This window comes from Rutidosis leptorrhynchoides, chromosome 2, assembly GCF_046630445.1.
Source record: "Rutidosis leptorrhynchoides isolate AG116_Rl617_1_P2 chromosome 2, CSIRO_AGI_Rlap_v1, whole genome shotgun sequence".
Classification (NCBI taxonomy): Eukaryota; Viridiplantae; Streptophyta; class Magnoliopsida; order Asterales; family Asteraceae; genus Rutidosis; species Rutidosis leptorrhynchoides.
The window spans coordinates 583484039-583503656 of record NC_092334.1 but is presented as its reverse complement, the minus strand read 5'-3'; the positions used below and the strand labels follow the sequence as shown (position 1 = coordinate 583503656).

Genomic DNA, 19618 nt, shown 5'->3' with positions numbered 1-19618 from the left:
TTTAATTATTTATGCTATATATAAAGGACTATTTCTTTCAAATGGTTTTGATTTGCAATTTTCGTAATAAATTAAGAAATATCAATGTCTTCATTTGTTTCATGTTTAAGTTACATAACCAAATTATTTATACTATATATAAAGGGCGTTCTCAATATCTTTTATATATCATCGTTGTTTATACCACAAAATATAATCAGACTTCATGCAAAGAAACTTTTTCAGTATAAATATGAATTTTCTAGACATGATCATCGGCATTGCGATCATACTTATATCTTTCTGGCATCTTTATAAGAACACATTCAAGTAAACATCGGCCGCCATTACCACCTGGTCCAACTCCATTACCGTTTTTCGGTTGTAGCATTCAAATGCTCCTAAATCGACCAACTTTCAAGTGGATCCATAGGCTCATGGACCATTTTAACACCAAAATCCTTTGTATCCGACTAGGACCATCAACCCATGTGATTGCAGTCTCGTCTCCAGACATTGCATGCGGATTCCTGAAAAAGCAAGGCACCAACTTTGCTTCGAGACCTGAAATGTTGTCAGCTTGTTTGATGAGTGATGGGTATCGCTCAACGGCAATGTCCCCTTTTGGGGATCAATGGAAGAAGATGAGAAAAATTCTTAATCAAAATATCTTCTCGTCACCAATATACAAATGGTTACAACCAACACGAGATGAAGAAGCGTATCACTTGCTTAGGTATGTCAAGAATTAAAGATTTATGAATGTATTGATCAGTTTGATATATAACTTGAATTGATACAATTGTTGTTTAGCAATCTGCTATGTGTTGCTTTTATATCCTAAGTGTAACAACGGCTATTTCTAAATATGGTTAGGCTCCACTAAGACTTTTGGAACCACCATTACACAAATGGAAAACTGTTGCTGAGCAGCCTGTTTGTAGCCGTTTACTTGTTTACATTTGAGCAGGCGTGTGACCTTCCAAATTGGGATATGATGAAGTGGACACTTCTGATCCCAAAGTCAACTTACCTAAAATGGTAAGTTGACCTTTTTTGTTGACTCATTCTAACACTCTCCCTCAAGTTGAATAGTGGGGTTTCCAATATTCAACTTGTCAAGAACTTCGCTGAAGGGTCTTCCGTTGACAGATTTGGTGAGGATGTCAGCTAGCTGATCTTCGGATCTGATTGATGGAAGGGAAATGATTTCATCATCTAATTTTTGTCTAATAAAATGTCGATCAACTTCCACATGTTTGGTTCGGTCATGTTGAACTGGATTTTCTGATATGGCAATGGCTGCTTCGTTGTCACATAATATCTGAATGCTATCTTCTGGTGGAAATCCGATCTCTGTTAGTAGTTTTCGGGTCCACAATGCTTCTACAACTCCTTTGGCTATCCCTCTAAACTCTGATTCTGCACTTGATAGAGAAACAACCTTTTGTTTCTTGCTTTTCCATGCAACTAAATTACCTCCGACTATTGTAAAGAATCCGGATGTAGATCTTCTATCCCCTTTTTCTCCAGCCCAACTTGCATCTGTATATATTTGAGTTCTTAGATGCCCATTTTTCTTGAAAACAACTGTGACAACCCGGAAATTTCCAACCAAATTTAAACTTTATCTTTATATTATTCCGACACGATAAGCAAAGTTTGTTAAGTTAAATCTCAAGAATTTTAAATTGTGTTCATACATTCATTATAACCTCGACCAAATTCCGACGATTCACGAACCGTTATATATAAATAAATATGTATATATATGTATATATATTATAACTTGAGAATATTAATAAAGTATTAAACGTATAATACTTTACATGAACGTATTTGTTTCAATATGTTTATCGATGGAATTAGAAGATAATATCAAATGATTGATTTATCAGATACATTATGATATGATTACGGGTCTATGTTATGAGGTCCACTGTGATTTAAGAAATCTATTCTTTTTGACAACATTCGGAAAATGGTAAAGTGATTTATAAGTAAGAACGTGAAGTGTAAATAACTTAGATGTTGGATATCGACAAGTTATGTAACTCGACATTTTTCATTAAGATGATTTCATATGTTTATTTAACCTTTGAACTTTATCCCATGCTTCACCAACAAACTGTAATTTAAAAACTTGAAACCTATTATGAATATATATGATTCTACTTTTCTAAAACATTTTATGATATAACGATTTCTATTATTTTAACCTTTAAACAAAATGATTCTTAAAAATATATTTGGTTTTGGAAAACAAAATTATTATATTTATTTGATTTAGTTTCAAACGTACAAAAACGTTTTCAGTTTAAAAAGAACTTTATTATTAAAACGTATATAACTTTTATAAATATCTAGAACCACTTTTGACAACTCATTACTTAACCAGTATGATAAAGATAACGATATTTATATTTTATTTTATTAAATATATATAACGATTTAAATTAATATTATATATATTTATACGCGTATTATACGTACATAGTTTTATACTTTTACTATACTTAAACTTTACCTTTACTTTATTTTTAATTTATTTTAACTTTAATAATTCACTTTAATAATTCATACTTTAATAATTCACTTTAATAATTCATACTTTAATAATTCACTTTAATAATTCATACTTTAATAATTCACTTTAATAATTCATACTTTAATAATTCACTTTAATAATTCAAAAATCTATTATAAATAGAATTCAATAGGTTTCATTATTTCATAAGAAACTTGAAAATATTTTTCTCTAAACTCTCTCAATCGATTTACATATATATATTTACTCAGTATTATTTCAAGATATTATTAGTATACATAAAATATTACGTCAGAGTGCTGTCCTAGTGATTTCGAAATTGTTTTTTGAGTGGGATTGGATTAAGGAAATTATGGGTTATAGCTATGGAGGTGATTGGGTATGGTTCATGGGTATGCTCGTGAGATCAATATAGTGTTTATCATCTCCGTTGCGTCTACGTACCTTTCCTGCAATATTGAATCTCAATATTGATACGTGAGTACTCATAATTTAACTTTTACATACTAATAGTGTATCCCTGACTAGTGCTCGAGTATATAGGATTATGCATGTTTGTACTTTTGATATTGCCTTTAGTTTGGTTATGTTGAATCCTGAATTAGTTATATATGCAACTGAGATAAGGTATAAGATATGCATGTCGTTGGAAAGCTAGCGAAAAATTAAGAACTTTTCATTTAGATATCGAATGATTTCGATGAACGGATTTGAAGTTATAGTCCATCGAATTTTTGTATTATTATTAAAAATGATTATTATTATCGTCGTTATTATCGTCGTTCTAGTTTTATCTTATTATTATTATTATTATCTTTATCAATAAAAGGATTTATCATTAAAAATTGTTATTTTTTTATTATTACTATCGTTATTATCGTTAAAGTTATAATTAGTATTATTATTATTATTATCCAATTATTATTATTATTATTAGTATTATTATTATTATTATCATTATTAATATATATATCATTATTTAAAAATGGTTATTGTTATTGTTATTATTATTATTACTATATTATCATTAAGATAATTATTAGTATTATCGTTAATAATGTTATAGTAACTATCATTATTAATATTAGTGTAATTAAAACAAATATTTGTAACACCTAATTATTTTGATTACTATTATTATCATTATTACGAACACGATATAAAAGACGATTAAAAGCTATTAAACAAAACGATTAGGAAATAATGGATAAGAGTATCATGATGAAATTAAAATATTATAAGATATTGATTTAGATAAAATTATCGTTCTTATTATTTTTATCATTACTATTATTATTAAAATTATCGTTAGTATTAAAACTATCATTTTAACAAAAATTATCATTTTAATAGAAATGTCATTGTTACTATAAAATATCATTATTATTATTATTATTTTAAATAGAATTATTATTTTAAAGATAATATTAAAAATTATCGTAAATATTAAAGTTATCATAATTAGAATTATCGTTTTATCATAATGTCATCTTAGTAATTATAAATATTAATATTTTTATAATAATAATTATTATTACAAAATAATACAACTTTTACTTACTATCATTATAGATATTATTTTATCAAATAAATATTTGATACAAACATATTTTACTACGTGTAATAACTTACTTTAATAATACCTATCATATTATCTTTATAATATTAAATTAACCCTATAAATTTTATTACTTAATATATATAAAAGTATATTTTATTATATAAATATAATATAAAATTTTATTTATTAATAAATAAATTATATTATTTACTCTAATAAATCTTTTAAAAATATTTAAAAATATAAAATGACGATATTTAAACTATATATTAATCATGTATAGATTTTTGGAAATTATTTTGAGTCAAATTTACTTTTGTTGACTTTTGCATATTAGTCTCGAGCATTAGGATTGTGGTACACTATGACTTGACCTAATTTGTTAGACAAATATTGACCAACACATAAATATATATAATTAATTTAGGTTCGTGAATCCGAGACCAACCTTGCACTTGTTCAATGATGTTATATGTATTTTTACTACGAAATACAGTATGGTGAGTTTCATTTACCTTTTTACCCTTTATATTTTTGGGACTGAGAATACATGCGCTTTTATAAATGTTTGACGAAATAGACACAAGTAATTGAAACTACATTCTATGGTTGAATTATCGAAATCGAATATGCCCCTTTTTATTAAAGTCTGGTAATCTAAGAATTAGGGAACAGACACCCTAATTGACGCGAATCCTAAAGATAGATCTATTGGGCCTAACAAACCCCATCCAAAGTACCGGATGCTTTAGTACTTCGAAATTATATCATGTCCGAAGGAGGATCCCGGAATGATAGGGGATATTCTTATATGTATCTAGTTAATGTCGGTTACCAGGTGTTCACCATATGAATGATTATTTTTTGTCTCTATGCATGGGACGTATATTTATGAGAACTGGAAATGAAATTCTTGTGGTCTATTAAAATGATAGAAATAAATGATTATGATAAACTAATGAACTCACCAACCTTTTGGTTGACACTTTAAAGCATGTTTATTCTCAGGTGTTAAAGAAATCTTCCGCTGTGCATTTGCTCATTTTAAAGATATTACTTGGAGTCTTTCATAGCATATTTCGAAGAACGTTGCATTCGAGTCATTGAGTTCATCAAAGATTATTATTAAATCAATTTATAGTTGGATAGTGGATATTATGAAATGGAATGCATGCCTGTCAATTTTTGATGTAAAGAAAGATTGTCTTTTAAAAACGAATGCAATGTTTGTAAAATGTATCATATAGAGGTCAAATACCTCGCAATGTAATCAACTATTGTGAATCGTTTATAATGTATATGAACGGGTCCTTTCAACAACTCCATGATCCGCTGTTTTCTTCAAATATCTGATGATTCTCATTACGGCTTCCATATGGTGAACATGTGGTTGATGCATGAATTGAATCACAACTCCAATTGCATGTGCTATATCAGGTCGAGTATGAGCAAGATAGATGAGTTTTCCCACCATCCTTTGGTATTGCCCTTTATCAGCAAGATCAGCTTCATCTTTCATATATAGCTTCTGGTTTGGAATCATCGGAGTATCAGCTGGTTTGCAATCAATCATACCTGTTTCTGCAAGAAAATCAAGAACACACTTCTTTTGACAGATAAATATTCCCTGTTGGGATCGTAACACCTCAATCCCCAAAAAATATTTAAGTCTGCCCAAGTCTTTCATTTCAAATTCTTTAAATAAGTTTACTTTTAAGTTAGAAATTTCCTGTTTATCATTTCCTGTTATTATCATATCATCAACATAGATGATTAAACATGTAATCAAATTTCCTCTTCGTTTAAAGAATAGAGTATGATCCGAGTTACTTTGTTTGAAATCGTATTTTTTCATAAATAAAGTAAATCTCCCAAACCAAGCCCGTAAGGATTGTTTTAACCCATATAAAGCCTTTTTAAGTCGACAAACTTCCCTGTTTTTGAAGTTGTCACTGAATCCTGGTGGTGCTTCCATATAGACCTCTTCCTTTAATTCGCCATGTAGAAAAGCATTCTTCACATCAAATTGGTGAAGTGGCCAATCTTCATTTGCAGCGATAGAAAAAAGAACTCTAATGGTATCAATCTTTGCGACTGGTGAAAAAGTTTCTGAGTAATCAATCCCGTATGTCTGAGTATATCCCTTGGCAACTAGCCGAGCTTTGTATCTTTAAATGGTACCATCTGGTTTGTATTTAATCGTAAACACCCATCGATTTCCTACTGGTTTTTTTCCTTGAGGTATGACACATTTTTCCCAAGTGTCATTATCATTCAAAGCTTCCATTTCCACTTCCATTGCTTTTTTCCAGTTTTTTGATTTTAACGCTTGTTCAACAGAAGTTGGAATATTTTCAGAGTAAATTGCGGAATTAAATTTTTGAGCTTCTTTTGACAGATTTCCTTGTGCTATATTAGCCATAGGATATCTAGATCTTTGCGCTGCTTTCTCTAGAGAATATCGTTTTGGTGGGACACCTCTATTGATTCTTTGAGGTAGGACATATCGTTGGGTGGTTTCATCAGAATTTGTGTCATTTTGTTCATCATGGGTTTGATGTTCATTGTTCGAGGAGGTTTCAGTAATCTCATGGTTCGGTGGGATAGTTTCTGTAGGTTCATGGTCTTGTGTTGGCTCGGAGTTTAGTGTTGAAGTTTGTATAGGTTCGGGGTTTTGTGTTGGCTCGGGCTCTTGTGTTTGAGGTGGTTCATGGTTTTGTGTGTTTTGTGTTGGCTCGGGCTCTTGTGTTTGAGGTGGTACATGGTTTTGTGTTTGAGGTATTTGAGGTGGTTCATGGTTTTGTGTTTGAGGTATTTGAGGTGGAGCCCATGTCATCCAACTGAGAGTGTCATTATCCTTCTCCCCCTCACTCGTGAGTTGGGTATCATAAAAATATTCGGTTTCGACAAAGTCACAGTTCATTGTAGTAAAAACATGACGTCTTTTAGGGCTATAACATCTGTACCCTTTTTGGTTAATTCCATAGCCCACCATGACACATTTTTCCGCACATGGATCTAGTTTGGTGCGTTCATTTTTCGGAATGTGAACAAAAACCGAGCACCCAAATATTCGAGGTTCAATGCTAAATGAGGTTGGAAGAGTATGAAATTGAGAAAGAGTATCTTTCGGAGTTTTTGTGCCCAAAACTTTAGTAGGTAGCCGGTTAATAAGGTAGGTGGCGGAAGCAAGAGCTTCAGGCCAAAAACTTTTTGGAACTTTTGATTCAATTAATAAAGCTCTTGTCATTTCTAAGAGTAGTCGGTTTTTCCGTTCGGCTACTCCATTTTGTTCGGGGGTGTGAGCACACGATGTTTGGTGAATAATCCCGCTTTCTTCGCAAAAATGTTTCATTGAAGTATTGACAAATTCACCCCCATTATCGGATCTCAAAATTTGTATATTTTTGTTAAATTGAGTTTGTATCATTTTGTAAAAATGGGAAAACTTCTCAAACACTTCAGATTTGTGAGTCAGAAAATAAATCCATGTCATACGTGAATGATCATCAATGAATAAGACAAAGTATCGAAAATTCTTTCCCCCATTAACCGGTGCAAGACCCCAAACATCCGAGTGGATTAAAGCAAACGGTACATCTTTCCTTGTATCACTTGGTTTAAAAGTACTCCGGTGGCTCTTGGCCAAAATGCAAGTTTCACAATTTAAAGTAACATTTGATGAAAAAAGACTTGGAAATAAAGCATGTAAGTATCCGGCAGATGGGTGACCCAACCTCCTATGCCATAACCAAGCTTCCCTCGTAGGTGTTCCGTGAGCAAGCATCACGGTACCTTGTTGGGTTACTTCGTTCACATAGTACAACCCGCCCCGTTCGGTACCACGCCCAATAATTACCCCAGTTCTGATATCTTGAAGGATACAGAAAGTGGGGTGTAATAAAATGGAACAATTTAATTCTTTTGTAACGTGACTAACGGATAATAACTTATGAGACAGGGTTGGAATATATAAACAGTTGGATAATTTCATAGTTGGAGTAATTTCGATTTTTCCTCCCCTTTCTACTTGTACAATGTCCCCGTCAGCCGTTTGAATATTATTTACCCGAGGTTTTGATTCGGAACAAAAATCCGATTTTTTAAAGGTCATGGTGTGAGTAGCACCACAGTCAAAAATCCATTCATCACTTTTTTTGTTGTTTGTGACAACATTAACTTTTCCACAAAAGCTTTTATTTTTTAAATTTAAAGGTTTAATATTAAAAGGACATGTACATGTAGATTCTATACTTGAACTACTGCCTTTTTTAAAAGTGTTAATTTCAGTTGGGCCATTTCTTGGTCCATTTGCCATAGAAAAATTAGACTTAAAACCATTATTTGAGATTTCACTTTCATTAACAGATTTATTATTTTCAAAACAAATTTGTGATTCCTTATAACTCAAAAAATCATACGACCCTTTTGACCTCTGCTTTCTTAAAGGGTCATTTAGCTCTTGATTACTTAAAGGGTCTTTTGAGTTTTTCACATGGACAGAGTGTTTTACTTTACAGCTCATATCACTTCTTTCTATGTCATCTGCCATTTGCAAAGATCCAGATATAGATCTTAAATTTTCTTTTTCAATTGTATCTTGAAGGCAATGGAAGCGATTAGGGTTTACCCTTGTTGCTTCATAATCTATTGATTTTAACTTTGATCTTCTTGCGAAGCGATTAGGGTTTACCCAGGTTGCTTCTATCGATTTTAATTTTAATTTTCTTGCTTTGGCCGATTATTTTCTGCGACCTCAGGGTTTGAGGGTTTTTCCCTCACCCTTTCGATCGGTTTATGAGATTGAAACAATAAATTGGGGTTTGAATTACCTCTTGTTGCTTTCTGAGTTGACCGATTGTTGGGTTTTGAGTTGCCGCCGTTGTCGGTAACCTGATGGTGGCCGCCGGCTGCTTCTGTTGCCGTCGTTACCACTTTGCCCGGTTTCTGCTTTCTCCACCATTTGGGGTAACCAATTAACTTAAAACACTGGATGATTGTGTGATGTAACACACCACAATAAACACAGCTTAGCTGTTGTGGTGGTCTATGATGGTTTATGAAGGCGGTTTCTGTTCTGGTAATGGTTGAAGGTTGACAGAGCACGTCCAGGTAACTCCGTTCATTGTATTTTAGACTGCCGTCTAAGATTGACATGGCAGCTTGGTTTTCTAGGCTACCGTCAATCTTAGACATGGTAGCTATGTTTTTGGTAGATGATTGAGACATAAAAAACGAGTATCTTGATCACCGGATCGATACCGTTAGCTCTGATACCATGTCAAGAATTAAAGATTTATGAATGTATTGATCAGTTTGATATATAACTTGAATTGATACAATTGTTGTTTAGCAATCTGCTATGTGTTGCTTTTATATCCCAAGTGTTACAACGGCTATTTCTAAATATGGTTAGGCTCCACTAAAACTTTTGGAACCACCATTACACAAATGGAAAACTGTTGCTGAGCAGCCTGTTTGTAGCCGTTTACTTGTTTACATTTGAGCAGGCATGTGACCTTCCAAATTGGGATATGATGAAGTGGACACTTCTGATCCCAAAGTCAACTTACCTAAAATGGTAAGTTGACCTTTTTGTTGACTCATTCTAACAAGGTACATATACAATATGATACAGCAAACAAAAGATAATACCCTAACTAATGGAGGTGGTGGATTAATTAATATTCGAATGGTGAGCCAACATTATTGTGGAAACTTAATCAGGAATATGATTTTTGGAACAAGATTCTTTGGTAAAGGATTGGAAGATGGAGGGCCAGGAGAGGAAGAAAATGAACATGTTGAAGCTGTTTTGACTATCCTTAAATATCTTTACGGATTCAGTATCTCTGATTACTTTCCATGGTTGAGAGGAAAGATCGATTTAGATGGACACGAAAAGAATATAAGGGCTGCCATTCATAGTGTTCGAAAATATCAAGACGTGTTGGTTGATGAACGCATCCAAATGTGGAACAATGATGCTCGAAAAGAAGAAAATGATTTGCTTGATGTTCCGGTGAAACTTGACAACCCTAAGCTTACTACAGAAGAGATCAAAGCTCAGATTGTAGTAAGAATTACAAATCCAGCTTAATTAATTCCATTCATATGCATGCATGTATTGAAATGTATGCGAACATCCAATTTGTTTGTCGTTGTTGTGATTAAACAGTTATGTTATGGTTAATGTGCAGAGTTACAAGTTTAGTTTAATAAGTATTAAAAAAATTTATTTAAGATTATGTTACTATATATTAATTCGGATTTTTCTAACGATATCCCTTAAAGTTGTCGTTAGGGTGTAATGATGTATTGTATAAAGGGATTAATGTTGACCTTTATATAAAGGTTGTTAAAAAATACACTTATTTGCACTTTAAAGACAGCCTTAAGATTATTGTCCAAGAATCCTGGTTTTGATTATTTAATTTGTAGATGAAATTGGTAGTTTGAATTAGTATTTAGGTTTGACCTAGAGTTGATCAAGTAGAGTAAATGGTAGTATATGACTACATGGTTAGTTTATTTCTACGTTTTTGTTTATGGCTATTTATAGACATAATGATATATTGATATGAATAGAAAATACGGAGTAGCAAATTTTCCTTCCAAACTATTCTACATTTACTGCATATCATATTTGTTTCCTAACAAAGCCTTTTTCTTTTCTTTGTCATCCGTAAGCTTTTTTTTTTTAGTCCAACAGTTGTCGGTACAGGAAAATAGCGTTTTGTATTTTACACATGTGCACATAAAAGTCCTTAAAATTGTACAAATATCAGTTATACAAAGAGTTAACATTGATCAATAATGATCATTGTTTGTCATTTTTATGTGTTTATAAAATCCAGGAACTAATGGTTGAAACGATTGATAATCCCTCAAATGCGATAGAATGGGTGATGGCAGAGATGCTCAATAAACCCGAGATCCTAAAAAAAGCAGTCGAGGAGCTAGACAACGTGGTAGGCTGTGAACGACTAGTTGAAGAGCGGGACCTACCCCAACTAAACTACATAAAAGCATGTCTCAAAGAAACCTTTAGGTTGCATCCATTTGCTCCATTCAATCCACCCCATGTTGCAATAACCGACACTACCGTTTCCGGTTACTTCATACCAAAGGGTAGTCATGTGTTGCTTAGTCGACTTGGTCTAGGAAGGAATCAAAACGTATGGACAAATTCGACGGAGTTTGTTCCAGAACGCCATATAAGTGGGGATGATGTCGTCGTTAATCTTTCAGATAATTCGCTGAGGATTCTTTCGTTTAGTACTGGTAAACGTGGTTGTCCTGCAGTCGTATTGGGCTCGACCATCACTATAATGTTGCTAGCCAGATTGCTTCAGGGGTTCACTTGGGAGGTTGATCCGTATAATAATAGTTCAGGGATTGAGCTTGTGGAAAATCATGATGACCTTTCGTTCAGAGTTCCACTTGTAGCTCTTGCCAAGCCACGACTACCTACGTATCTGTATACAAAAGTTTATGGGTTCTGATCATGTCGTATTAGGTTAATCTTTTTTGTCCCCTAATAATTCGGATTGTAGTTAAGACCGTTATGATAAATTATAAGTCTGTCAATTTTCACAAGTTTACATGGTAATATTACGAATACGTGTCAATTTTCACAAGTTTATATAGTAATATTACGAATACGTGTTGCAATTCTTTAGTTAAAAAGTATAGAGGGTCGGCCAATGGGAGCCAACCCTAAAAGGTCCACAAATTATGTCAGCCATATGTCTTGATAGCCATACAGCACTCGCCATTTAATGGGCAAGCGTAGCATATTTAGCCAACTGACCCTTTTAGTTTTCAAATGTACCACCCCCTTCTTCTCTTATACCACCCTTTACCTTTCATATATACAACCACACACCGATGTGGGACAACCTTTTTACCTTCATTTACACTTTTTTTTTGGTACCCCTTGTTACTAAAACAAAAAAATAGTAATGTAAAACCTAGGCTTTGATTGTAATTCAACATTTAGTTTTATTGAATGAATAAAATATGTTTAAATTTATAAAAGGTTAACACTAACAATCACATGAACACATTTTGAATTCTAGGAATTAATGTAACACATTGGTTGTGCTTGAAGATAATAAGAGTCCTTGTATTTTCTGCCTGCAGCGACATGTACTCCGTTTTGAATCCAGTCTTCTCGATGTATCCATGCCTCTTGACCATAATCAATAACGCCCAATATCTGTTCAAAACATGCGGCAATGGTTTAAGAATCTATCGTGTATCGTGTACTAGTATAAGATAGGAAAATGTCGTCTCTAGTTTGTGACTATAAACAGGAAAGTAAAGATGATATAATCAACTTACAGCTCCACCTCGCCATGCCACATATGACGGATTTGTTCTTGATTGCAGTACCTATTTAACACATCCGAATTTTGTATTAAAAGATAATTGCAACGTAAAGGCTGTTTGCGAGGGGAAAATTTAGAAGCAACAAGAAGGAAACAGGTTTTTGTATACTTTTGCCCTACAATCAATTACAAATTTAACCATCTATTAAGAAAAGCAAATAGCCAAAAACCGACCTCAACAACATCGATTGCTTCATTTGAGGGGATCGCATTAATTACTCTGCAAAACACAGTAGAGATGTAATGGAAAAGTTACTTTGGATTTTATATGAAACCAAATATTATCTTAGCACACCATGAACATGGCGGTATTATTATTGTTTTCCATAAAGTCAGCGTATCTAACATTATATATAAGCGAGTAAAATATTCATGAGAATAGAAAGCGATAATTTTATACCTATCCTCCACAGCAGAAATAAGACCGTTTGTTAAAGCAACTCCCCCAATCTACAAAAATCAAAACTCATCATTCATATATAAATAAGCTCATTAGACTAGAGTATAGAATCGGTTTCAATTAAAAGTATGTAACTTACCAGTTGCATGCTACAAAACAGCTTTCTTTGTAGATCTATACGGCCTATCAGTTGGTTAAAAAACAGTAAGGCTAATGATAGAAATCAGGGGTTCATCACTTCGGTTTCTTCAGGTTTGTTCGGTATTAAACATTTGAAAGAAAAACCAAACCAAATTTAATTTCAAAACAGAAAGCCGAACCGCAAACCGAATTCAATTCGGTTCGGTTTCGGTTAAAATCGAAAAGCCCAAAAAATAAAAATTTAACCAAAACAACCGTAACAAATCGATTATAATTTCAACTTTTAATTTTATAATCGGTTTTTTGTCTATATATGAATAATTTAACATATTATTAATTGGATTCGGTTTTGGATTTAGTTTTCGGTTAAACTGAATTCGAAAAAGTAAAACAGAAAACCTGACCGAACCCGAACCGAAAGCCGAATCCAAATTCGGTTTGATTTTGTTCGGGTTTTTTTTAGTTCAGTTTTCTGCTTAATCGGTTTGAAACCAAATATTGAACACACCAAATAGCAATAATATAACAAGTGCATATTAGCAGGTTTGGTAACGTTGTGTACCTGTTGAAAGAATACTGTTTGAGATGGCTAATGCGAGCCCAATATTTTCTTCTTTTTTCTGTTGATTATTAGACATAACATAAGGATAGTTATTATCCCACATCTGTAACGGATTGCTCATGCCTGGATAATACACGTCTGGTGCATCAGGTCTCCTAGGGAAGTCGACATGCCACGTATCTTCTAGCATATCTTCGTAATCTTTAAACCTAGACAGACAAATATTTGGACAATGACAGTTAACATATGGTTATTGAATTTTTTATTTTATTGATATTTACTTATTATATTACGAAAACTGACGATGGATACTAACCAAGAACGAGGCGGAGGAGGGTAGACGTCAGGAACCAAAAGCGTTGGATAAAAAAGACCCATAGGCGCCACCTATACCAACAGAATACAAAGATTATTTGCAGTCCACTTGTTACAAGCCGTAGTAGCTTTGTTATATTTTTTAAAATCTAAACTTGTTTATAATAAGTATACAAGAGGCATCCAGAGTCAAATGCACAAATAAAATCTAAATTTGTTTCAATTACTTTGGTTTTTTCGATTTTAAAAATTTTTAAGGCAAAATGTTAAACCGATATCAAAACATTATTCAATTTCAAAACCAAACCAAATACAAAATTCGAATTCGGTTCTGTTTCGGTTAAAACCGAAAAACCCAAAAACTCATATTAGAATTTAACCAAAATAATCTTTAACAAATTGATTTTAAATTTGACTTTTGATTTTAAAATCGGTTTTTCTATATTAAAATTTAAAATATAATTAATTATTAATTGAATTTGGTTTTAAATCTGGTTTCGTAGAAGAGAATTCGAATAAGTAAAACCAAAAACCGAATGCAAATTCGGTTTGACATTTACCATTTTGAACCGATAAAAGTTATGAGCAGGACATTTATTTCTAACTAGACACTAATAAGCAGTAAATGTAGATAAGAGAAGAAGATAATATTTGATACATTAAGAGCAGTTAGCTTTGTTTTATGGGATCCAGGTGGCAAACCATCTTCATATGAATGAACTACGCCAACTGCTTCAACCACCCCCTCCTGCACAAAAAAGATATAAACACCAAAATTTGTGAACCTGATAAAAAGTTTCATGCTTTCTTTAAAAATCGATTATGGTGGGGTATCATAAACGAGAGTTAGTAGAGGCATAAAATGATCTGACATTAATCTGGCAGTAAGATTCTTTGAGTGTGTTCAGCATCAACAAATCTATCGGCTTTGCAATAGCATCTGTTCGAATAGGTGGCCATGTCTGATGATGTCTTTGAGTCCATAGAAGACATCTTGATATATCCTGACAATAAGTCAAACATATTAAAGAAAAAAAATATAACAAATGGAAAAATACACACACACACACAAATGATTGAGACTAGATTCTGAATAACATAATCGCACCTCCCCGCCAAAACGTAAAGTGATCTGTGTATGAGGTAGAGCTACTCCGTCCTGAAAAGATAAATAAAACTAGGTATTGTTGTTGATACTGTAAATCTTTACTTTATTTTGTGTCCGTTTAGTGAAAGATGAAGTTTAAAAGAGAATCTAAAAGGTAGAAAGCACATCAAAACCACCTCGACACAAATAACCGAAGTGACCTGACCACCAATATTCACAACACATGCTGTTGACAACCCATTTCCAAAAACAGCAGCGAGACCTTCCTGCATTCATAGGTTAAAAATTACTATTAAAAGAAAAGAAGAAAAAAAAGGATAATACGCCTTGAAGTGAAGATTTTAAAATGTAATGAGTTAACCAAAAGTGTAAACCACAACAAGAGTCGTTCAATATTCTGATCATTTCTGGTTCCAAACTGGGAGTGGTAAGAATGTAATTGTTTAACACTAATCAAAATAAATAATTTTAATTTTTTATAGTTTTTTTTTATGACCATCAAAAGCCTCACAAGTATGCATTTGCAAATCGAGTATTTCTATTAACAGCACTAAGATACTTTCAACTCCTTTTTCAACACAATTGACCAAATATTGGTACTATTTAAAGTTTCTCTGCTGATGCAATATGCAACAGACATCTGCACTTGAAATGTAACATAGCAAAATATCTGTAACATGTAACTTCACCTGGTGGACTACTGCTGAGCTGAACCGCAAGTCTCGTAACACTACAGATAATATTTCCTTGATTTCTGAAATAAAATAAAAATAAATAATTAAGAGGTAATATTTCATCTTTCTCCTACAAACGCTGATTATGTCAAATAGACCATGATGGTAATTCCACAAATATGATTCAAGAAAGAAAACAATATCATATAATATCATCATTAAAAAACTCAAGTTCCAGTCTTATATTCAAAACAATAACATAATTACCTCGATTGTCAAAAGTTTCAGGCACTACAATAAGAGCAGAATACATGCTTCTCTCACTATGAGAAATATGTAACTTCTCAATTAGAATCCAGTCCCAAATAGCTTGTAGGTCTTCAAGTACCTGCATATCAAACGAAATTGTTTGTTAAATAATTTGTCTTCAAATTACAAAAGCCAACTATTTCCTTATACATAATGGAGTAGTTATATAACCTGCTGCATGGAATAATGTTGAGAAATATTAAGATGGCCTCTACGTATTGGACGTCTTAAGCAATACGGTTCAGTCGGCGATATTCGCATAGCTTCTTCACCACATATGTATTCTTTATACTTGGATTCACTAGTTTCATGTGATGAAGTTTCTGTTGCATCTAAAAACAAACATGTAACGATAAATTATAGAATATTAGGAGCGTGTCAAGTTGCATGCTAATTTCATATTAAAAAAAATAATAATAAAAAAAAAATGATCAGGGGAACATTGTATTTGATTACCTAATGCTGCAGATGAACTTGAAGTTTTCTGGAACACGTCAGTCCACGGGAGGGTACTTTCTTTTCTACTGTTCTGTTGAGATAGAACATCAACACGGCCTGTCTGCACAATAACCGAACAAAATTTGAGATATTTTTTATTTGAAATTAAACTATGAGAAAGTACATTCTTTTTTTTAATGATAAAACCGGCCTACCTTTCGTTGGTAAGATGAGTTGTTTACCACCTCTTCATCGAGAAACGGTATCTTTAATAAAGATGCAATCTACAAAAATGGAAAATAAAAAATATATATCTTCAACGAGATAAATTAGATATAATAGCAGAGAATGAGAACTTTAGATAACTCACAATATCATAAGCTTTCTCCCTCTCCACATGTTGAGCGGTTGTAACTTGAGAATTAAGCATCTGGTAAGTTCACCATTAAATTACGTGAAATTGACTGATTAATCTTGATTTTACAACATTCTTAAGCATTTAGTCCAATTAAATAATCCCTTATATTTAAGTGATTGAAATTACCCTAGTTTCAACTACACGTTACACAACAAGAAAGAAATTTTTATTAACATAAAAACTGTAAACTATTAACATACAACATCATATGATTAACTACACACGACATTTTATTAGCCATATAACAGATCTCTTAGAACAATACTGAATACATACGACCTAAATCGATGAATCCAAATAACACGTAACCCGAATAATTACCCGTTGCTTTTGCACGCGTACCCTGCTTGTTACATAATTTGTTTTGTGTGTTACAATTTCGGGTCAATTACTCTGATCATTTAACAGATGACATGAGTCCATGATCTTCAGCTTATTTTCAAGTTTAAGTAAGCTGTATCAGTTGTGTATCAGTGTATCGATTAAAGACGTATACAAAAGACTACCTGATCTTGCACATTTCTTCTAGGAGATTGATTGGCTCCAGTAGTACGACGCGCAATGCAATGAGGAATACTAAAAGGGGCATTCTGTTGAGCACGCCCAATTCGTATATTCGCAGACCCTAAATATAATCAAAAAATTAAAACTTATAACTGTCTACCTCAAGTGCACAAAAACATACAATAAAACAAATACTTAATTTCATGTACTTTAAATTACTTTGAACAAGTTAATTATGGATGATAAATAAGCTATAAACATTGAGTGTTAGGGTTTTTGAAAGGTGAAGAATGACCTGGATTTATGACGACAAGATTAGAGCTACGGTCACCGAGAAGGTGCGGCGGAATCACTGATTTTGTGTAATCCTGAACACAATTAACAAGGAATTGAAATTGAGATTGATCAGTGAAACTTAAAATTGAATGAACTAAAAATCAAATCAATCAAAATCCATAGATTATATGATAAAAATAAGAACTTGATGATTATTAATAAAAAAATATATATATATTTCCTTTCTACCATTGAGGATTGCAGTTAGCAGAATCGAGCTAGCTCTGGCAGCAATCTAGTGTATATGTTAGACGTTAGACATATCTCGTTGAAAACTTTGGGGATTTTTTTAAACACGATATAAATATAAATATAAATATAAATATAATCGATAATAAATATATTTTCGCAAATCTCTTTTTTGAGAGAAGTTGTTGGAATCGGGGATAGAAAACACTAACTCGATCATTTTTCACGCACGCACATGTTTTTGAAAGAAAACTCGAATCGCATTACAAAAATTTTGATTCATCAATTTATGCGGACATGTAGATCGGGTATGATTCCCGAATGAATTTTGGAATTTCAGTTTTGGGTTTTTAAAGGGTTGCATCTAACTTAAAAATATACTCCGTATGATTGACTATGTTTAGACCATTCACAGTGGTGACGGGGTGATGGGGCGTGATGGAGTGTTTTTGTGGGGTATAGTGCTGATTTGGCAAAGGTGATGGCGTGATGGAGTTTGTAGTGGTGGACGTGATGGTTTTGTGATGAGTTAAATTGGTCCCACCATTTTAATTTATTTTTCATTTAGTTTGATTTATTTTTTTAACTTGTTTGTTTTTTATATAAAAATAATACATATTAAATAATAAAAATTTATAGAAACACACTTAAATTAATAAAAAGCAAACCATTACAATTTATTAAAGTCCTAAAAATTAAAAAGTACGATAATTTAAAAATCCTAATACAATTACTTTATTAAATTCCTAAAACTTGAAACGTAGTTTATAATAAAAATTACTCGTCGTCACTTGAAAGCTCAATATAATCTTTGTATTTCTCGGCCATCTTTTTCTTGAACTTTAAAGCGGATTTCCTTTCTTTCGGATCGGCGATATCTTCTAAATTAAGTTTAAATAATTTTATGACCTCCATTGCAGATCGTGTTCGTTCTTCCTCTACAATTTGATCCATAATGTTGTTTCGCCTCTCCACTTCTTTTTCCTTATTGTCTGACCATTTCGAAGCCAACTCGTCGAATCTTGAAGAGTTTGAAGAGTTCGTACCACATGATGAAGTTCCCGCATCAGACGAACCAGATTTTTTAGCAACCTTCTTTGATCGTTCTCTTCCCATTGGCCGTTGAATCGCATCGACTCCAAATAGCTCCTGAAGGTTGCTTAACCGATCTTCCCCGAGATTGACTGTCTGGTTTTCGCCAACCACATCATCGTCTTCATCTTCGAGTTGAAGTTGTGAACCTCTTCTTCTACGCACACCACTTCCACCAATTGCAGGTGGTGTATACCACTTCGGCTTCCTCTTCAAGAATTCCCAAACATCCTTGTAGCCCCACGGCTTTCATGCTCGTTCTTGCCATTTTTGCACCGTTAAATTATACACGTCATCTTCGTTTCGACCACTACGCCTTGTGTTACGTTCTTCTTCATTGTATAATGTGATGACCCGGAAATTTCTGACAAAATTTAAACTTAATCTTTGTATGATTAACATTTTCGACACGATAAGCAAAGTCTGTAAAACTGAATCTCAAAATTTTTGAACTACTTTCATATATTCAAATACCTTTCGGTTATTCTTGACGATTCGCGAACAATTATATGTATATAGATACATATATATATACTATAACTTGAAAACGTAACAATGTATTAATTGTTTGATACTGTACATTAAACTTATTGGTTTAAATATTTATTTTGAAATGTCCCGTTCTTATTGATTAAAAACGTTCCATATTAA

General features: G+C 32.6%; 1 protein-coding gene, 1 non-coding gene and 1 pseudogene across 2 annotated transcripts; 1 reads left to right on the top strand and 2 right to left on the bottom strand.

The window, feature by feature from the left end:
• The first annotated feature begins 232 nt into the window (after positions 1–232).
• Positions 233–11593, top strand: LOC139889875 (isoleucine N-monooxygenase 2-like; annotated as a pseudogene).
• A 187-nt stretch (positions 11594–11780) lies between these two features.
• LOC139895407 (U11 spliceosomal RNA) lies at positions 11781–11908 on the bottom strand. The gene has a single exon (XR_011775859.1). It is a non-coding gene; the product is annotated as a U11 spliceosomal RNA (small nuclear RNA).
• A 158-nt stretch (positions 11909–12066) lies between these two features.
• LOC139893264 (actin-related protein 9) lies at positions 12067–17976 on the bottom strand. Its single transcript, XM_071876416.1, has 20 exons — positions 17876–17976; positions 17646–17718; positions 17353–17471; positions 16799–16858; positions 16644–16712; positions 16447–16549; positions 16162–16322; positions 15949–16069; positions 15697–15761; positions 15184–15273; positions 15008–15058; positions 14772–14903; positions 14558–14647; positions 13901–13971; positions 13585–13793; positions 13021–13064; positions 12882–12931; positions 12656–12701; positions 12435–12485; positions 12067–12309 (listed from the first exon to the last, which is right to left on the bottom strand). The coding sequence occupies exons 1-20, from the start codon at positions 17876–17878 to the stop codon at positions 12166–12168; spliced, it is 1752 nt and encodes a 583-aa protein (XP_071732517.1). The 5' UTR covers positions 17879–17976; the 3' UTR covers positions 12067–12165.
• Between the last annotated feature and the right edge of the window lie 1642 nt (positions 17977–19618).